The following is a 21,652-nucleotide window of genomic DNA, read 5'->3' as shown; positions in this document are numbered from 1 at the left end:
GACAGGAAAGTTAATCAGGAGACCCACAGAGTTGGGTGACAAGATATCCCACTAGCAGCGGAAACGTCCATCACCCCCTAAAAAACAGCTCAAAAACATCACCAAAGAAAAATGGAAAGAAATTCTCAAACACAGTGGGATAGAGGTCATTTTAACAGAAGAAATCTTCTGAGAAATGTTTAGCAGAGGAAAGGATACCAAGGAACATCTATGTAGTTGCTAAAAATTGTCACTGATTTGATGGCACATAATCAAGGCATAACAGGTTTTAGCAGCAAATGACATAGTAAGATACAATACTAACCTTGTATTTCATCCCTTCTAGTGAAAACAGAGAAATGGGAAAGTTGGAGGGGCAACACCTATTGTAGTAAGGCACAAAATAGGTGCTCAATCTGAGCATAAAATTTTCCTCACTAGAGGAAATATGTGAGAGTCAGTCATTTTATTTTGGTCATTGACCAGCAAAACAATACACAAGAGTCACAGTTGATTAAAGAAAAACCAGCTATCAAGTCATATACCACAAATAAATATTGTAAGCTACAAGTAAAATACAAATTGTAAGTTAAAGTTGAAGAATTTGGGATGTAAAAATTAATATAGTAAAGTGTATTTCTTTTCATAGGTATGTTTGAAGTACTATGAACATGAATTTGTAGAACTAGCATGTCAGTGTCCAGCTGTAGTTTGCTGCCGATGCTCTCCCACCCAAAAAGCTCACATTGTAAAATTGTTGCAGCATCACACAGGAAAGCGTACATGTGCAATAGGTTTGTATCAGTTTTGGTTTCCTTTCAATTGTGAAACTTGGCACAATAATGAAAAAATAAATGAATATTTAAAAAAGATTGCCACAGTATCATGTAAAAATAAAACGATGATATGGCAATCCTTTAAATAGAATGCTAAACATAATAAAGGAATGTTTATTTCACTTCGTTTTGCTAAAGCAAGTACAGTTAAATCTCAGAAAAATGACCAGACAGGGTTTGAAATTGTCAGCCAGTATTTTATTGGACTATACATAGCTTTGGATTTGAAGGCCAAAAGTTGTTTTTTTCTAAATTTTGTAATGTCTCCTTTGTAATTATTAAGAATGCTTTGATATATCTCCCCAAGTTATGGGAAAATGGTGATAATAAGGCCCGTAGAGCACATGACAAGTGACATCCTCAACCATCACAAGTGATGACCGTATTGGTTCTGAATTGCACAATTTTTTCTCTGGCACCTTGGCATCTAGGTGGCTCTTGGCATGTTGAGTCAGGAGCCATAGCATCTCCCCTCCAACTTCTTGCTTGTTGAAACAGCCTATCATGCTCAATCACAATTTTTTTTATTATTTTCTGAACTATAATTTATATATAGAAAATTGAGAAATCTTTTAGTAACAAAGGTGCAATAATTACTTTTTTTTTTGCTTTTGTAAGTTGAAAAAATAAAAACCATTTTTACTTTAAAATGTAATTCAAATACCTTTATAGAAATTCAAGGTGAAATGAAATGCAGCTAGTAAATATGAAACACTGCCAAGTCAAACTTAAATATTCTGCACATGTTTTTTCAGGCGATGGAGGAAATGATGTCAGTATGATCCAGGCAGCAGATTGTGGAATTGGAATTGAAGGAAAGGTATATTTATAAATTAGATTAAATGTGCTCTTAATAATAATATTTTAGGATTAACAGCTTCAAGTTATAGACAGCATGATTTGTGATATTCATGCAAACAGATTTCTCTTATGCAGTAGATCTTTGCATTTGCTACCTCTTTCTTATGGTCTCTGAAGTAAGACATACAGTTTTTCTAGATGTGCCCAATGTTATAAAATATGAATTTCTATCCTAGGACCTCACTACTTTATTACCACTCTATATACTGGTATGATTTTTGCCCCTCCCTGAATTCCTGTTTCTGACCATAGAAAACATCAGAGTTCTCAGACTACTTTCTAAATATATTTTTTTTAATTTGCTTAGTGTAATGGACCTTTTTACTCACAGTTATTTTATATTTTTGTTTCATTCTCCTCTGGCTTTATTCTTCATGTTTACAAATGTCTTGTGAAGCCTTTTGCCCAATCAACCATATGGCCTCATAGGCTACACTTCGAAAATGTCACAGATATAGTGAGGATTCCCTATGTCTGCTTTGTTTAGGTGAGCAGCCCATAATAGATTTGTACTTTCAATAGACAGCAGCTCCTCAAGATTTCAAGCCTCTCTCTGGAAGAAGATTTTATACACCTAGCACAGTGATGGCTAACCTTTTGCCATCACGTGCCAGGAGAGGGGGGGTGGGGGAGGGTCGCACGCGCATGTGCCCACACACATGTGTGCGCAACCCCCTCCCCCCCCCCGCTCCTGGCACATGATGGCCTGGTAGGCCCATTTTTCTTTCTTACCTGGTTCCAGATCCTCTCTGTGTATCTGGGAATGGCGAAAACAGCCTTTCCCACTCCCTTGGAGGCCCTACGGAGGCTGAAAAAGCCCATTTCCCAACTCCTGGTGGGACAGGAAGTGACATTTTTTGCTGTCCCCAGCCTCCAGAACCTCTCTAGGAGTCTCTAGGAGCCTCTCTAGGAGTCTCTGGAGGTTGGGGAGAGGAAAAAACGTCACTTCCTGTCCCACCAGGAGTGGGGAAATGGGCCCTTTGAGCCTCCATAGGGCCTCCAAGGAAGTGGGAAAAGCTGTTTTTGCCATTCCCAGATACACAGAGAGGATCTGGAGCCAGGTAAGAAAAAAAAACGGGCCTTCCCCCCCCCCCCCCCCAGGCCCTCCAGAGGCAGGAAACAGCCTGTTTCCCTACTTCTGGTGGGCCCAGAAGGCCCGAAAATCAGCTGGCCGGCGCGCGCATGCGCCCCAGAGCTGAGCTGGCGTGCCCACTAATATGGCTCCGTGTGCCACCTGTGGCACGCATGCCATAGGTTCGCCATCACGGACCTAGCATGTCCTGGAAGATTGTAAGGGGTTAATCTGACATAAATTGAATTCTTTATTCTGTTAAATAGTTCCCTTCTGTTAAGAGGTTGCCCTTAAATTTGTTGGCCCTGATCCTACTGGCTTTTCAGAAGTCCTTCGTTTTCATGACCTACAGGCTGAAACTCTTCCCAGATAAGGGAACAGGATTCTGATGATGGTGTTACCCATTCAATCATGTCCAACTCTTGGTAATTCTATGGGCCAGGTCTCTCCACATCTTCTGACCTTGCACTATTTTGAGTTCTTCTATGTTCTGGCTGGTGTCAGCTTTGATGGTGGACAGGATCTTACTTCAGCCAATCCAGATGACTCTATCTAACCAGAGTCCAATTCAGAATAATATTTTGTGAAGAAATTCCAACTGGCCTTAGGAATAGGCTAGGAATGACTGGATCTTTTGGGACATACTTTCAGAAAAGATAACTCCCACTACCACCTTAGGATGAAGTTGACTCTTTGCTTCATACCGTGATGGACCCTCCAGTGGTGGTTGCTATGCAAGAGGAGGGGAGGGGAGTTTCCAGCTCCATCTAGTTCTGCTTTGCCAGATCTGTCCATTGACCCTGTCAGGACCAGGAGAGGGCATGTCTGGAGAGTAGCACAGGAGTGATTCCTTCTTTGTTGCCCTTGAATTGCTTGAACTGCCTTTCACAGAGAAGAGGGAAGTGATTCTGATAGGGGAGGTGGTGTAAAGAAATATAAATTTGGCCTTGAAAATGAGCAATAATTATGGGGGATTTTCAGACAAGATTACTCATTCCTGAGAAAGAGGAAAGCATAAAAATAACTCAAAATAACTCTGTATTGATTTTGTTTGGTATAATATAAGTCAGGGAGAAACTCTGACAGGCTTTCAAGATTTTGTTATTCTACTTTGCAACAACGAAAAGCATTTTTAGAATTCCTGTCATGCTTGTTTCTTGACACTGCCTATCTCAGAGGGCTGACAAATTCAGAACAGTCTTTAAGATATCCCTCTGGTTGAAACTAAATAACTGTAAATAGGATTGCTGGATAGTATTCTGCAGACAGGATAAAAAAAGAAATTAGTTAGATTTTATTGCTTTCTCATCACAGTGTAGTCCTTAATATAAGATAATATATCAGTTAAAGTGGACACATTCCTTATTTTTCTCAACTCATAACCTCTTTTGGAGGAATCTCCTTTGTCATTTCATCTGCAAAAGTTCTGCTTTCTGACTGGGCAAGAGAAAATCTGACATGTATTTCTTACTGTTTGTTGTAGACCCAACAGACATAGACTAAGTTTGTTGGGTCTAATCTAGGAGGCCTAGAAATCCAACCCTTTAAAAGTGAAAATTGTTTAGATGACACCCTCTAATGACAAAAGCTGACAAAAGTGGCTAGGAGGTTGGACTCAAACCATCTGCCATCCACGCTACCAGGTATCTTCCACAGTTCCGTTCTGCCCATACCCTGCACCCAAAATCCAGCAACACCAAGATCCAAATAGATGCTACATTATTTGGTGAAATGTTAAGTCAATCCTGCAGAATATAAACAAGGCAGTCCTAGTGGAGTTTTTGATCTTATCAACTTGAGAATGTTCTTTGGAGAACATTTGATCTATTTCATTAGGAAACAAGTCAACAACAACAACAACAATGGTGCTTATAAATCAATGAGGATAAAAATGTCAGCTTCTATCCTTGCCTCTCTGCTTACCCTCTAACTTCTATAACTGTTTTCAGCAAATGCAGGATGCAGTACATGGTCATTTTCTACTTCTTTCAGTAAGCATTTTTAGGGAAAGCAACACTGTCAGTAGTGCTTCAGTGACTTCTGATACTCAGGCAAAAGACCAAATACATGATTTACAGAGAGAAAAAGGTAACTGATCTTCTTCAAGTGAACTATAAATTCAAGCAACCTGCTCTTCTCTCCCCAAAAAGTAGTATTTGGATTTGGAGTCTCATTTTGGCAAAAGCTGATGGAGGTATAAAATTCATATCAGTATATAGGACAATTCTGAAAATGCCCAATTTCTACCAAAAAAAAATTAGTTCTAGAACATGGGTGACCAACCTTTTAGCTTGCCTGGGCTGGATTGAGTAAAGAGGAAGTGTCTTTAGTCATATATAAAATTTATAATATAGTTTTATAATATAGTTTTTTTAAAAATTTGATTTATATGCCGCCCTTCTCCAGAGACTCAGGGCGGCTTACAATGCGTTAAGCAATAGCCTTCATACTTTTGTATATTTATACAAAGTCAGCTTATTGCCCCCACAAACTGGGTCCTCATTTTACCTACCTTAGAAAGGATGGAAGGCTGAGTCAACCTTGAGCCTGGTGAGATTCGAACTTACAGTAATTGCAGAGAGCTGGTATTAATCACAATGCTATCTGTCTGCTGAGCCACCAGGCAAGCAGACAAATCACATAATAATGTTCAAAGTTTACAACCTTGAGGGGTTCACTACTAGCTATCCAGGGCTATATGTGGCCCCTGAGCTGCAGGTTTGACATACTTGTTCTAGAACTTTTTGAAAGTTATCCTCCGAATTAACCTAAGCATATTGAGAAACTAAGTAAATTAACAATTCTTCTACTACCACTACTACTCAAATTTCAAATTACTTTTTGTTTATATATATATATATATATATATATATATATATATATATATATATATATCTCCAAAGTGCTACACTGATCATTTTATCATTTTATTTTTTTTATTTAGGAAGGGAAACAAGCTTCCTTGGCTGCTGATTTTTCTATAACACAATTTAAACACATTGGTAGACTGCTGATGGTACATGGTCGAAACAGTTACAAAAGATCAGCAGCTCTAGGTCAATTTGTCATGCACAGAGGCCTTATTATTTCAACTATGCAGGTACCTATTTTTTGTTTATGTGGAAAACAATTTATAGAACCTTCTTTTTTTCTAACTTTGATAACACCTTCCACAATATTGTATGATGTATAATAATCTCCATGTAACTGCTTATATTTTTCTAGGCTGTGTTTTCGTCTGTCTTCTATTTTGCATCTGTTCCTCTATATCAGGGTTTCCTAATGGTGGGGTAAGTAGCAATCATAATGCTTCAAATACTGTATTTCAAACTGAAGCAGTTTATGTAAAGAATATGGCTTTAAACAATATTCAACTGTTTTAAAATTGTTTTTCTCTAAGGTATGCAACCATATACACTATGTTTCCAGTCTTCTCTTTAGTGTTGGATCAAGATGTAAAACCAGAAATGGCACTATTGTATCCTGAGCTTTACAAAGATCTTACCAAGGTGAGAGCATTCATATCTCGCATGTACCTGGCATTTTTTGTTTTGAAGTACAAAACTGGAGATAAGACAGAAGGCAAAAAAGAACAACTCCTTCTTCCTGATGAACAGTCTCCAAAGATTGGTTGGTTGGAAGGGTGGGTAGTTTAATGTGTGGCTGTTCTCTAAACACACACTACACTGGGTAGCTAACAGTTAATTAAAAATAATTAACAACAAAGAATGCAATTTAAAAAATAACTTGAGACAACATGACATCTTCGGAACAACTCAAAACATACAACCATGACACCAAGATGAGTTCTCACCAAATTAGCTGGCCCAATGCCTTGAGGAAGAACCAGATGTTTAATAGTTTATGGAAGCTAGTAGCTTCAGGGCAAACTAAGTGGTATGCTGTCTGTAAGGAAGCTAGTAATTTTTTTGTGGGGGGAGAGTAGGAAGATAATTAGGTGATATAATTTGCTTGGCAGAAAATTAAAGTTTAGAAAAATCAGTGATGTCATACTCACACTCATTTTGCTTATGTTTTTAAAGTTAAAATTTTCAGGGGTTTACATTCTACCTTTTTCCTATCAAAGAATTTAAAGGCCAGATTCCTTCTTTGAGCACCTATTATAAATAAGTATTCACTATTTGGATTTTTTGTTTCTTGCTGACTTATAAAAGTTGGCTATATTCTTGTTGTCATCCTGAATAAAATTCTTTCCTTGACAGAACCCAATGATTGTGGTCATTCTCAAAATGCTAAACAGGCTGAATCTTTTAGTATTTGGTTAAAGAAAACTAAGGAAATACAGCAGGTATAAGTTAGCCTGGAAAACTGAAAACAAATCTGGGAAAGAAGCAGCAATCCATATGATTGCTAAAACAATATATGTACTGATGTAATTTCACTGTTCTAAAATTAATCCCTAAACATCAAAGCCAATAAAACTTTGCTGCAACCTTGTATCACTTGTGCAGATTTAATAATCTGTGTGACTGATAGAAATTGCTTTTATTTTTGTATATTCCCCCCCCCCAAAAAGTTCATCTTTAATTTCATGTTCCACAAACATGAGCCCTTTAGTGCCTAAAATAAAATATACTCAATCTACTTAATCTTTTGGGTTTCTTGTTATTTTGTTAAATCACTAAAATAATGCTGCAGTGTAGTTTAAATGATTTACCTAGTATATCATTATATAAAGCCAGATCTCAAATGGGTTTATCTCAGCCATTCTTTTAGATATGCACGGGCATTCATTCATCATGACATAGTACTGTCTTAAAGGTTTGTTGAACTCTGGACTAATACACTTTAATCTAGAATCATCTATTTTAAGACTAACTTTCAACGACAAATATCTTGATTGTAGCTTATATCTTATAAGACTGAGAACATTATTTTTCATGTCCCTGGCAATGATAAGCTTGAGAAATAATTCTAAAGAAGCCAAATGTTTGCAATTCCTTTGTGTTATTTTGGGTTTCTTGTATTCTTGTATTATAGTATTTGAGTTCCAAACAACTGGGAAGACTCTTAATGGGCCAACATGAAGATTGCTTCTCCTTTTATTTAGTATGTCAGATGCCTTTTTCTGCAATGGTTAAGTAACCTTCTCTTTGTTATTACTTCTAGGGACGATCCTTGTCATTTAAGACCTTCCTCATCTGGGTTTTAATCAGTATTTATCAAGGTGAAGTTCTGCTTCGTATTAAAAACAGTACTATTTGAGTTTCGCAATTACATTTTCATTTTTTCATTTTAATGTTTCACATTATTTTAATAGTTGCTTAAAATATGATACTGAAATAACATAAACCTCTTTTTAATACCACATAGGTGGTTTACATGTTTGTTTATTTGATGCATGCCACTTTAAAGTGAGATTTTTTAAAATGAATTCCTTTCATGCATTACTGCATGAAAAACTAAGTGTAAGCATGATTGGACATTGGATCATGTCCCCCAAGTCCACATGGATAGTTGAATGTCATAAAGGTGTTTTTTTGGGATTTCTGCATTGTGCTCATATATATAAACCCCCTTTTGAATGTGTGAATGTCAGGGATATAGTCAGCATCATAATGTGAGATCATGGAGATTGAAAATATTTGAATGGACTTAATCAAATTCTAACTAACACAATTAGAAAAATATTCATGTGAGTTTCATATACTGCACAATGGTTTTCTCCGTAGCACTCTAGGAATCTTATTTCAAGATGTTTGCATTGTAGCATTAGTTAAGAATATACGTTCTTTCTTCTTTTTAACATATTTATTTTCATTTATCAACAAGAATAAAATACAAAACAGAAAAACATCCAACACTAACAATGAAAAAAAGAAGAAAAAAAGTCTTTTTCAGTTCACAAATAAATGAAAGCATGTGTTCTGTCCCTGTCGCACACACACACACAAGCCAGGAGTTAATGAATCAAACAGTCAGGAATTCCTTTAAGATAACAGTCTTGGCAGCAAACCATGAACTGCCTGTCAAGAGATTTTACTCACTAAGGGAGGTTTTTTCTCCTCAGTCCGATATACCAAATTAATTCCACAAAGCAAAGAATTGTCAAAGTCCAGTCCGAAGAAATCCAAAAAGAGATTCTAACAGGGTTCTAGAAACACGATATGACTTCTGACCTTTTCAGTTTGTCTGTCACAAGGCCTGAATAGCCGACACACCCCCTTTTATCCCTTGTGGGGTGTGGTCCAGTGACTCAGCTCAATCTCTGGCCTGCCCACGCATCTTTCTCTGCTGCGCGTGCTTATCCTTCCGACGCTGTCTGGGATCCAGCCAAAACTCATCCCCCTCACCTGTGGCTGCTCCGAAGTGCCTTGCTCCTGGCATACAGTGGGGCAAAAAAGTATTTAGTCAGCCACCAATTGTGCAAGTTCTCCCACTTAAAAAGATGAGAGAGGCCTGTAATTGTCATCATAGGTAGACCTCAACTATGAGAGTCAAACTGAGAAAACAAATCCAGACAATCACATTGTCTGATTTGGAAAGAATTTATTTGCAAATTATGGTGGAAAATAAGTAATTGGTCACCTACAAACAAGCAAGATTTCTGGCTCTCACAGCCCTGTAACTTCTTCTTTAAGAGGCTCCTCTGTCTTCCACTCATTACCTGTATTAATGGCACCTGTTTGAACTTGTTATCAGTATAAAAGACACCTGTCCACAACCTCAAACAGTCACACTCCAAACTCCACTATGGTGAAGACCAAAGAGCTGTTGACGGACACCAGAAACAAAATTGTAGACCTGCACCAGGCTGGGAAGACTGAATCTGCAATAGGCAAGCAGCTTGGTGTGAAGAAATCAACTGTGGGAGCAATAATTAGAAAATGGAAGACATACAAGACCACTGATAATCTCCCTCGATCTGGGGCTCCACACAAGATCTCACGCCGTGAGGTCAAAATGATCACAAGAACGGTGAGCAAAAATCCCAGAACTACACGGGGGGGCCTAGTGAATGACCTGCAGAGAGCTGGGACCAACATAACAAAGGCTACCATCAGTAACACACTACGCCGCCAGGGACTCAAATCCTGCAGTGCCAGACGTGTCCCCCTGCTTAAGCCAGTACATGTCCGGGCCCGTCTGAAGTTTGCTAGAGAGCATTTGGATGATCCAGAAAAGGATTGGGAGAATGTCATATGGTCAGATGAAACCAAAGTAGAACTGTTTGGTAGAAACACAACTCGTCGTGTTTGGAGGAGAGAGAATGCTGAGTTGCATCCAAAGAACACCATACCTACTGTGAAGCATGGGGGTGGCAACATCATGCTTTGGGGCTGTTTCTCTGCAAAGGGACCAGGACGATCTTCCATCAGCAAGGTCATTGAAGATGAAACGTGGCTGGGTCTTTCAGCATGACAATGATCCCAAACACACCACCAGTGCAACAAAGAGTGGCTTCATAAGAAGCATTTCAAGGTCCTGGAGTGGCCTAGCCAGTCTCCAGATCTCAACCCCATAGAAAACTTTTGGAGGGAGTTGAAAGTCCGTGTTGCCCAGCAACAGCCCCAAAACATCACTGCTCTAGAGGAGATCTGCATGGATGAATGGGCCAACATACCAGCAATAATGTGTGCCAACCTTGTGAAGACTTACAGAAAACGTTTGACCTCTGTCATTGCCAACAAAGGATATATAACAAAGTATTGAGATGAACTTTTGATATTGACCAAATACTTATTTTCCATTATAATTTGCAAATAAATTCTTTCCAAATCAGACAGTGTCATTGTCTGGATTTGTTTTCTCATTTTGTCTCTCATAATTGAGGTTTACCTGTGATGACAATTACAGGCCTCTCTCATCTTTTTAAGTGGGAGAACTTGCACAATTGGTGGCTGACTAAATACTTTTTTGCCCCACTGTATCTCTTGGCCTTTGGAGGAAACCTGAGGCATTGCCAGAGAGGAGGGTCCTGGAGAGGTAGGCCTTGCCAAATCCTCTCCTTCACCTTCTGAGTCCTCTCCCTCTGTTAGATAGGCTTGGGGGTCGGAGTCACAACAGCATGTTGTTCTCCTAAAGCAGGGGTGTCGAACTTGCAGCGTCACGGCGTCATCACGTGACATATCGTGACTTTTTTCCCCTTTTTGCTAAATCGGGCATGGGTGTGGTCAGCGCATGATGCATACGGCCCATGAGCTGCGAGTTTGATACCCCTGCCCTAAAGTAACTTATTTCCATGATAGATGCTGGAATATATCTAGTTCTTAACTTTTACAGCACTGTTCTCAGAATGATTGCAAATAGCTGTTTCTTGCAAAATGATCAAAAGTTGCAGTTGTAGGGCACATGCATGTCACACTAGTCTGTAAAGTGAATCAGTAATAAAAATGTGTATGTCTGTGTTTCTTAGGTGGCATTTTGATGTATGGAGCCCTTCTGCTGTTTGAATCTGAATTTGTCCATGTTGTTGCCATTTCCTTCACGGCATTGATCCTGACTGAACTCTTGATGGTTGCTCTCACTATACGCACCTGGCACTGGTTAATGATCGTGGCTGAAATCTTCAGTCTTTGCTGCTATGTAGCTTCTCTTGCATTCCTTAATGAATATTTTGGTGAGTAGCTCCCACATGTATAATACTTAGCTGCTTTTTTTAAAAAAATGATGCAAACCTAATAAGTGCATCTAAAATATGGAGAGTAATTTAACACAGTTTTTTTTTTTAGAAAATTCTTTTCAATAGTAACTGAATTTTATTAGCTATAGTGCTAAATTGCTATAGCTGTACAAAATTTGTTAAAAATAAATGTATTTAATAATAAAGATCTTAAATTTTATTTCAGAGGTTTTCATGCATACTAGGATCCCATCCCTTCAAGAGCTGAATTCAGATTTCTGTTGGGCTAACACATTTTCTAACACTTAGTATAGATTTTAAAAATAATGTTCATTTTTGCTATATTTTTACTATACATGCATATCTTTAGATACTACTAATCTCTTTCTGTCTTTAAAATCTTACTAATAATTCCTTTATGATTTTATCTTCTCTTACTTTCCTGCCCTACTATGAATCTGTCCTTTCTTCTTGTGCCCTACTGGAGCAGGTATAGGCAGAGTGTCTTTTGGAGCTTTCTTAGGTAGGTATCATTGCTATTTCCTTAATGATAAGATGCCACTTAGAAAATCTTACCTAAAAGAAAAGGCAACTTGAAGGAGTGTGTGGGTGTGTGGGTGTGTCTGTGTGTGTATTTCTCTTGGTCCCTCTACATACACATAAACACAAAGTTGAAGTACAACAAATATTGGGCCTGTCAAAAAGCCAAGAAACACTGACTCAATTTGAATCAATTTTCAATCTGTAATTAAAATTTTAGGGATCCTCCATACTACTAGTAGTCCTTGTAAACTAACGACCACACTTGAGCCGAACATTTCCATTGCTAAGTAAGAAATTTCTTAAATGAGTTTTGCCCCATTTTATGACCTTGCTTGCCACAGATGTTAAGTGAATCACTCCAGTTATTAAATTAGTAACAGGATAGTTAAGTGAATCTGGCTTCTGGCTTCTCCTTTGACTTTGCTTGTCAGAAGGTTGCAAAAGTTGATCATATGACTCTGAGACACTACAACTGTCATAAATACATACCGGTTTCCAAGCGTCCAAATTTTGATCATATGACCATGGGGATGCTGCAACCATGAAAAAATGGTCATAAGCCACTTTTTTCAGTGCTGCTGCAATTTTGAATGGCCACTAAATGAATGGTTGTAAATTGAGATTACCTGTACTTGATTTAATAAAATTATAGCCCTAAGAAATATATACTGTACTTCTGTGATGGCTATTACATATCAAGAAAAGTTTTCTCTATTACTTTTAAAATAAAAATAAATATGAGGGGAACGTATTCAGTCTCTGAGATACTAAACGGAACAAAAACAAAATTGCATTATGTGTTATTTCTCATAAGTATGTTGAATACATTTCTATTGTAACATACAAGAATAACATTTCAGGAAAAAAGGACTCATGAAGAGAGGTATATAATTAAATCAATTCCAAATTAATTGTTATTTAGTGAATAAATAAAATTAAAGCAATTGATTTTGAAAAGCTGCTTCTGTTCTTTGTTGTGTTTGCCTTTGAACAGTGATAGAGTTACGTTTCCAGATTTGTCTTGATGGTTGTGTCATTTGGACTGCTGTCAAAATAAAGGAATGAAACAATGAACTTGTTGTAAAGTTAATCACCTCCTGGTATTTATTTCAAAATAAAGAGTTTTGTCTTGAATCAAACTTCACTCCTACAATTGTCCATGTACTTTTCTTGGCAGTACTGCCCTCTCCTCTTCTCTCCTCTTCCCTCACCTTCCCTTCTCTTGATTTTCTTGGATTCTCTGCTAGTCTGCCACCCAAGCACAGTATCTAACCTAAAATATGTCACAACATGTCAGTGTTACTCTTGCCCTTCTTTTTTCCCCTATATAAATGATCTTTTTTTTTATTCCCATAGATGTTGCCTTTATCACAACATTGACCTTCCTATGGAAAGTGTCAGCCATCACCGTAGTAAGCTGTCTTCCACTTTATATTCTGAAGTATTTAAAACGTAAATTTTCTCCTCCAAATTATTCCAAACTTACCTCGTAAATGTGACGGAACACCTGTGTTTTTCATCAATACGACTTTAGCTAGAAATTGCTTCAAGTGTACTCATTCTACTTAAGTCTGTGATAGATTAAACAAACGAGGGAAATGATTACAAGAAATATGGAGCAAAACAGAGCACAAAGAGGATGAAGAAGATGGATACTTCTGATAAGTATTACAGCAAACTTGATTGACATAACTCTCGAGTACAAAAACACTTCATTTTGTATGTGGCTTTTTAACAGTTTGAGTTAACAGTGCTTCTGAATTATATAATTGCTACTGTAAAGGATTTATTCCTACTGCACTATTTTTCTGAACATGAATAGAAGACGTTGTTTCCTATAAACCTAGGCCTTCCCAATTTCTTTTGTAGAAATATTCACTCCCATGTAAAGTATATCATGCCTAGAAACTGTAAAGGTCATTGTCTCTACTTGCTGCTATATGTAACTCTGATATATGCACTGTATGAATTATGTACAGCTGTCTGTGTAGCACAGTATTTGTTTGGGATCAGTGGTCCTCTTTTTTATATATTCTCCATTCCTAGCTGCATTAAAGGAATCTGAATCGCCGAGGAATCGACAGCAGCCTTTTAACTGCAAATGGAGACTGGGTTGCACAAAATACTATGAAAATAAACTTCTGTACATAATTACATTACGTCTACCATCCTGTACAGACCACTGTAAAATTAATGTTCAGCAAATGTTTTACAGGCTTCCTATCTGCTTCATAATTGTAAAACTGCACTCTAGAAGTGTCAGCACATTACCAGACTTTTCCCATATAGAGGTTAATTTTGTATGAAAAGTTCAGCAACAGTGCGTCTGCAGCCTTCATTTATTTTACTGGCAGGATATACAAAAGCCATTTGGAAATGATTGGAGGTTATGCAGTGGCCATGCCTTAGAGATCAGGGCCAAACAATGAAACAGTGAACAACTATGAATACAGAAATTCTCCCAGGACCTGTACACAGTTCCCCTCCCTGCTGATACCAAAAGAGGGCTGATTCACATGTATTCCTCCCTGGGGTACAGGCCGATTACTTTGGTTGATATGAATGAGGGTCCCCCACACTTCACGTGAGCATAGGTTGCACCTAGAGCTCTGAACCAGATTAGTAAATGCACATTATAATCTGTTTACTTAAAGTAACTCAGGTAAAAAAGAATGACATGGGCATAATAGTGGTAGAAAATCTATCATCTTCCAGAATATGATTTGTGTACTTTTGAGTTTCTACAAAACAAGAAAAAAGTAAAACGACTCTCCTTGGTCAAATGTAATCTTAATAGTTCTCTAATCATATGTACTGTAATCTAGAATACCTTCCTTTCATAGTATTATTTTCTTTTTCAACAGCTACATGTACATAGCAGTTCCATATAACCTGGTACTTCTGAAACATAGATATAAATTAACCATATTTCTTTATTGGGCATTTAATGACTGTAATTATCAAATCATTTTTGTTAGCCCGAGTCACAACAAAACTCACTGTATTTCATCTTGTACAACCATAAACTTAAACCACAGTTAATTTAAAAGGATGCTAAATTGAAACACTTCCAGAAAAAGACTGTTGTTGAACTACTTGAGTTCCGATCTCCTTTGTTTTGAAGATATTTAATAGTTAATCTTGCTTTTAAAATGTTTTGAGCCATTCTTCATTATAAAAGCAATAAAATTTCCTTTCTACCAAATGTTTTTGGAAGTTTGTCAAATAAACTGTATTTGATATCATTTATTTTATACTTTTTTATAGCCCTTTAATGGATTAGAGAACAATCAGTTAATTGCAAGGCCCACTAGATGTCGCTAGGAAAGGGGGTGGGTTGGGTTTGCTGGCACATTGCTTTTTACCCTGTGCTTTAACTATTACTTGAAAAAAGGAAACTGAAATATCCCTTGCTGTTTTGAAACCCTGATAAATAATTAGGTACAAATCATTAGCCCTCAATGAACAGAATATTCAGCAATATTATATCCAGTCTCAATATTGTCTGAATGTTTCAATAACACAAAAGTCCCATGATGGTGATGCTGTCTATTCAATTGTGTCTTATTCTCAGTGATCCAGAGAACCCTCTCTTCACATTGTCCAGTCTTGTACAGCTTCTTTCAGTTATTTTATGCTCTGGTTGGTGTTGGTTTTGAAAGTTCCTTCTTCCAAACTTTACTCCGTTTTTTTTTTTTTTTTAATTCTTCCAAATCCCCGCTTTCTCTGTTCACTTCAGCACACATTTTGGACAAGAAAGATGAAAGAATGCAACCTTGTCACACTCTTTCTCTATCTTGAACCAATCAAATGTTATCATATGGTGTTTACACAGTGGTTTCCTGATTTGTGTACAGCGACTGTGCCAGCTTGACCAGATGTGTTGGCAACCCCAGAACATTTAAAGTTCTCCACAGCTTGTCATGATAGATTCAATAGAAGGCTTTCTTGTAGTCAATAAAGCAGATGTAGATGGCTTTTTTTTTTTTTTTTGGTATATTCTTGAAATATTTCCATGATCTATTGTAGATTTGCAATATATAGACAGTGCCACGACCCTTTCTGATGCCAGCTTGAACATCTGGTCATGCCCTTTCAATGGCCGGTGCCAAATGTTGCATGATCTTATGGAGAATCTTGCTAGTGTGAGGGATGAGGGTAATTGCATGGTAATTGGAGCAATGTTGGAGTCGTCCTTTTTTGGCATGGAATGAACACTGATTGTTTCCAATCCTGTGGCCATGTGTTCATTTCCCAAATTTTCTGGCACATGCCTGTGATAGTTGTGGGTGGTACAGGCCTCAGCAATTCTGTGGGGATGGGGTCGACACCTGGGGTCTTGTTGTTTGGCAATTGGCTCATTACTCGTGTGTGTGTGTAAGATACACATCACAAAACTTTTCTTCTCCAGTTCTTATCTTTCACGAAAGATAAAATCCTTTATCTTTCTACACGGAATCTTTTCTACAGCTCTTGTATTTAAGGTTATTTAGCTGCCAACAACCAGACCTATGTGCCTATCACGTAACTTGCCAAGCATATTATAAAAGAGGGATGGAAGCTGAAGTTTAAGGATTACAATAGCCAATTTATGCCATGATATCACTACACCAAAGAGTGTAAAACCATGGATAAATGTCAGCAACCTCAAGATTTCAGCTTTAACAGCTATAACTATGCTTTTAAAAAAAAAAAAAGTGTACTCCCTATCTTTGTGTGAATAAATTAGACTGTGCAGGGGAGTAATTTTAACTTTCTCCTTTATTGCCAAATCCGTATAGTCTCTGCCAGGCTCTTAAAAATACTGCTGTATTCACCATAATTTCTTCCTTCTACCTGCAATGCCATTTTTGCTTTTCTCAAATGCCTTTTCTCTATGCAGATGCCGACGTAAGAAAAGCGGAAGAATCAGACCTTGCTCCCTGCAATGAGCTTTGTTTTAATAACATTCTAGGCTGATATTACTATTATTATTATAACTCAGTTGAAATGAAAATAATTAAAAAAGAAAAAAACCTTCAATGTGCTTGCCCCCCTGCAGGGAAGAAAATCAGCAGCGGGGAATCAAGAGGAAACAGTCCCAGCATTATATGTAAACAAACAGGAGGTACAATATCTTTTAAGGCTATTGAAGATGCCTAAGAATTTCTCTGATAAACAAAACACAGCCAGAGCTACATGATTCCCAACCAGCATTAACAGCCTAACAGATGCCCTCAGCAGGGTTCACAGCTGTTAACTGTGCGAATAGGATTTTGCTCAGCCAATTGTGGGTGAAAAGCTTCTCCTTCAGCTGCAGAGCTACAGTCAAAGGCCTATTTGCCACTCCATCAGCTGAAAGCCATAGATTTGATGAGTGCCTTCCACAGCAGAGTCAGCACAGTCAGATGCCGGGCTCAGAAAACATTCATGAACTATGCCACGGTCACATGTCTTTCCCTTCTGCTGTTACTTCTCTTCCAGTGTAGGGTTTGGACAAGTATTCAGCCACCTTTTTTTGTCTATCTGTCTGTCTGTCTATAAAATTTCTAAAGCTGCCCATCTCACTGTGTAAATCTGGACGGTGTACAATAAAACAAGCAATTAAAACACATCTTAAATAACAATATAAAATACAGGTAGTCCTTGAGTTAAAAACGGTTTGCTTAGTGACCATTTGAAGTTACAACGACAGTGAAAAAAGTGACTTATGACCATTTTTCACACCATCATTGCGGCGTCCCCTTGGTCATGTGATCAAAATTCAGATGCTTGGCAACTGAGTCATATTTATGAGCCTTGCAATGTTCTGGGGTCATATGATCCCCTTTTGCAACCTTCTGGCAAGCAAAGGCAATGGGGAAGCCAGATTCACTTAACCACTGTGTTACTAACTTAACAACTGCAATGATTCACTTAACAATTATGGCAAGAAATGGGACAAAATCACTTAACAAATGTTTCATTTAACAGAAATTTTGGGCTCAATTGTGATCGTAATTCAAGGACTACCTGTATAAATGAGATCACAGGTGAATGCACCGATATTCCACATACAATGTAACTTATCTCCTGGGCTCCCTACAATCATGGGATCCCCTGATTGGAAAAAGAAAATTACGTTTTAACGAGATTTCCAGAAGGACCTTTCATCTAACATTTGCACTTGCCAAGTTGTTACTTTGTATGTTAAGAAGAACCTAAGGAAATGCAATCACATATCTTGAGAAGAAAGGGGAGATGAGAAAACAAAATTTTACTAAATGAAAATTTCTTAATTTAAATTTTCTTCACACTTTCTTGTTCTCTATGCCAGCACTGATATTTTTTTATAAACTATTAGGGCTGTAAACGTGTAGTAGTCCCATGTTATGTGGGAATGCAAACTCTGAACAGACATAATAGTTAACGAGACAAAAAATGTGTGGCAGAGCAAGTTCAAAGGAAAATAGTCTGCACTTTGCATGAAAATAAAGCATTATAATTGATTGGGGATATAATTTAAATGTCCCTGTCCTAATGTTCAGAAGTTACTGTCTCAAATTCTAAATTGCCGGAAAAGTTACGTGGCAAGTCTCAAGTTTGATCTGTTTTAATATCAGAATAGATTTGAGTTGAAGACTTATGCCAAGCCAGGTAAGAAAAAGTGGTAGACAAATGCTGTTTCCTTGGCCATATTTTATTGAAATCCAAAAAGTATTTCATTATATTCACGTGAACATTTTATAGAGTAGATCAGTGTTTCATTTCATTTCAGTCTTAGTGAAATGAAAACACAAAGAAAAACAATAGATACCACGATCAGACAGCTCACTTAATATAATAAGACTTGGTTTTGAATAACATCAGTAAAGGCCGTGCTGCACAACTCTTTGTCAGAGTAAAATGTAATGCTCAGAGAAAACAAAGAAGTCTTAAGAAAATCACATTACTTGAGATAAGTATGAAGTAAATTGTACTAACGTCTAATATGCATGAGCTAGATAGGAACTCAAGTACTAAATCCTTCAGAGAGGTATAACAAGGAAAGAAAGAAGAAGCAAGAAATGAAGAAGAAATAAGATTATCCAGAACTAGGGAAGATTGAAGCCCATGTGAAGCAGTGGTCATGGGGGTGTAAACTGTGGTGATATAAAAAGATTGCAGGATAAATTATGAAGGTATTGAGAAAGCAAATGAATCTGTGAGAGACTTCAGAAATAATTAGACCAGCAAAGAATGGATGGAAAGAGAGATTAGAAGAGCAAATGTGGTGAGAGGAAATTCATCAGAATGGGACAGTTCCAAGATGAAAGGGAAAGGTGGGTGAGAAAAGACAACTAAGTTGGGTAGTAAATAATTTTGGAGACAATTAAATGTCAGTACTGTTGCCAACATTACTGGCAATGAATCACTGATTTCAGGTAACGCTCCTCAAGATGTAGGGCATATTGGATGTGAAAGTGGAAATTTGGGGGTGAGATCCTTTAGGAACAGCATTATTAGCCGTGTTAATTATGCTTGCTATTAATCATTGGAAACATCCAGATTCCAGAACTTGCACAGATACGTGTAACAGCACATGAATTGACTTCCACTCTTATGGAACTGTGATTCCCTCTTTTGTTAGGAAGTAAAATATCAAGTGGAATATGCTATAGTACCATGATGGCGAACCTATGGCACGCGTGCCACAGGTGGCACGTGGAACCATATTAATGGGCACAAGAGCTTTGCCCTAGATCAGCTCCAGCACGCATGCGTGCGCTGGCTAGCTGATTTTTGGGCCTTCTGGGCCCCAACGGAAATCGGCCAACGGGCCATTTCCAGCCTCTGGAGGGCTTCCAGGGAGGTGAGGAAGGCTGTTTTTGCCCTCCCCAGGCTCCTAGAAAGCCTCTAGAGCCTGGGGTGGGCAAAAAAACGGACCTACTGGGCCCACCGTGCCATCACATGCCAAAAGCAGGGGGAGCATGAGGGGTCACGTACACATGCAGGGGGAGCAGGGTGCATAGAATTATGGGTGTGGGCACGCATGCACGTACGTGACCACCCTGTACTCCTCCAGCTTTTGGCATGTGATGGCAAAAAGGTTAGCCATCACTGCTATAGTATGTATGATAAAGATTGCCACCTGGTTCAAGGAACACAAGGTTCTGTTGACATATTTTTATAGTAAGATCCTTTCAGCTTACCAATGAAAATCCAGCTATAAATTAGCTTGCACCCATTAAATCTTTATGCTTTGTATCCCATTGATACAACTATCCTGAACTCTTAACTTGTCCCAGCAGCTGTTCATAAAATTGAATTCACAGATGCAGTTAATTCAGAATTAAGACCCTAGGTCCTTTTATGTTAACTATTTTGATGTGACGATGTCTCTGTTTCATCTGATGGACAGAATTAACGCTAAGGAAGGTCCATGTAAAGCTGAAATCGGGAAAGCAATTCCAACAGTGCTTATATATTAAGTACTAAATAATAAAATGTTCTCCTTGAGTACCGTACAATGATCAATTTGGATATGCCTGAATAAATGAAATTAATCCATTCCTCAAATATCTGAAACTTTGAAGACCAGAATAGTTTTCAAGCTAAAGGGTTGAGTGACATTCAAGATCCCAGACCTTTATTCACAAGACAAAAGTTAAAACTGATTTCATTCAATTTAAGTATTTTATAATTAGATCAGTGGAAAGCAATATTACTGCTCTCTGTGCAGTTGATAGTTCACCTTTTGCCTTGATTGGGCTCAATATACAGTGTTTGCTACCTGAGTCAGAGACCACCATTAGATCCCAGGCTGTAGGCTAGACAGGCGAAAACAGTGATTGAAAGAAGGCAATGGTAAACGCCTTCTACAGGTTGTCACAAAAATGTCACAGGGGTGTCCGTGTGGTTTTCAGGCTTCAAACCAGAGGTGAAATGCTCCCAGTTCGGACCGGCTCAGGCGAGTAGGTAGCGATGGTGGCGGGCAGTTTGGAGAACCGGTAGCAAAAATCCCTTCCCCCCACCCCACCCCCAGCCTCCAACTTGCTTATCTTCGCATGCCTGCCTTGCTTCGCTTGCTATAATCCCTGCAATCGATTGCATCAGCAAGCAACTGAATCTCCCTGCCTGCAATCAAGCTCATCCGTGAGCAGCTCTTTCTGCCTGCCTGCAAGTTTTTTTTCCCCTTTGGGAGCTTTAAAAAAAATAGTTAATTGGGGAGTTTTTTAGTAGTTCTTTTTTTACACCTAGCCATTTAAAGTTTAGGAAGTTTTAAATTTAGCTGCTTTTATATAAAAATAAAAATAAAATAATATTTGTGCAGCTTTCTGAGATTTTGTGTGTTTCTGTAGTGTTTCACTCTAACTACACAAACAGACAAAATCTCACAAAGCTATATGTGGAATTTTGTGTGTGTAAAGTGTGAAAGTTGCTTTTTGGGCTTTTTGTGGCTGTGTGAGGTTCCTGCTTGTTGCAGGGGCCATTTTGGGTCTAGCACAGCTGCTTTTACATTGTGGGTGAGCCAGTTGTGTTGTGTTGTGTGTGTGTAAAGTGTGAAAGTTGGTTTTGGGGGCTTTTTGTGGCTGTGTGAGGTTCCTGCTTGCTGCAAGGACCATTTTGGGTCTAGCACAGCTGCTTTTACATTGTGGGTGAGCCTATTGTGTTGTGTTGTGTTGTGTTGTGTTGTGTTGTGTTGTGTGTGTGTGTAAAGTGTGAAAGCTGTTTTTTTGGACTTTTTGTGGCTGTGTGAGGTTCCTGCTGGTTGCAGGGGCCATTTTGGGTCTAGCACAGCTGCTTTTACATTGTGGGTGAGCCAGTTGTGTTGTGTTG

General features: G+C 38.2%; 1 protein-coding gene across 4 annotated transcripts in view; it reads left to right on the top strand.

The window, feature by feature from the left end:
- Window positions 1-15,080, top strand: part of ATP9B (ATPase phospholipid transporting 9B) — a 158,922-nt gene extending 143,842 nt beyond the window's left edge. For 2 of the 4 annotated variants that reach the window (XM_087890376.1, XM_060682068.2), the window contains exons 22-30: window positions 629-773; window positions 1,571-1,635; window positions 5,693-5,848; window positions 5,974-6,038; window positions 6,149-6,257; window positions 7,879-7,936; window positions 11,126-11,329; window positions 11,823-11,855; window positions 13,232-15,080. In XM_087890376.1, coding sequence (XP_087746502.1) covers window positions 629-773; window positions 1,571-1,635; window positions 5,693-5,848; window positions 5,974-6,038; window positions 6,149-6,257; window positions 7,879-7,936; window positions 11,126-11,329; window positions 11,823-11,855; window positions 13,232-13,368 — 972 coding nt within the window. In that variant the 3' untranslated portion in view covers window positions 13,369-15,080. The remainder of the gene's footprint in view (window positions 1-628; window positions 774-1,570; window positions 1,636-5,692; window positions 5,849-5,973; window positions 6,039-6,148; window positions 6,258-7,878; window positions 7,937-11,125; window positions 11,330-11,822; window positions 11,856-13,231) is intronic. The other 2 variants (XM_087890377.1, XM_060682069.2) reach the window with 1 other exon arrangement.
- Window positions 15,081-21,652: the final 6,572 nt, after the last annotated feature.

The sequence above is a fragment of the Pantherophis guttatus genome, chromosome 3, assembly GCF_059756535.1.
Source record: "Pantherophis guttatus breed Tessera chromosome 3, ASM5975653v1, whole genome shotgun sequence".
Classification (NCBI taxonomy): domain Eukaryota; kingdom Metazoa; phylum Chordata; class Lepidosauria; order Squamata; family Colubridae; genus Pantherophis; species Pantherophis guttatus.
This window is presented reverse-complemented; position numbering and strand designations above follow the sequence as displayed.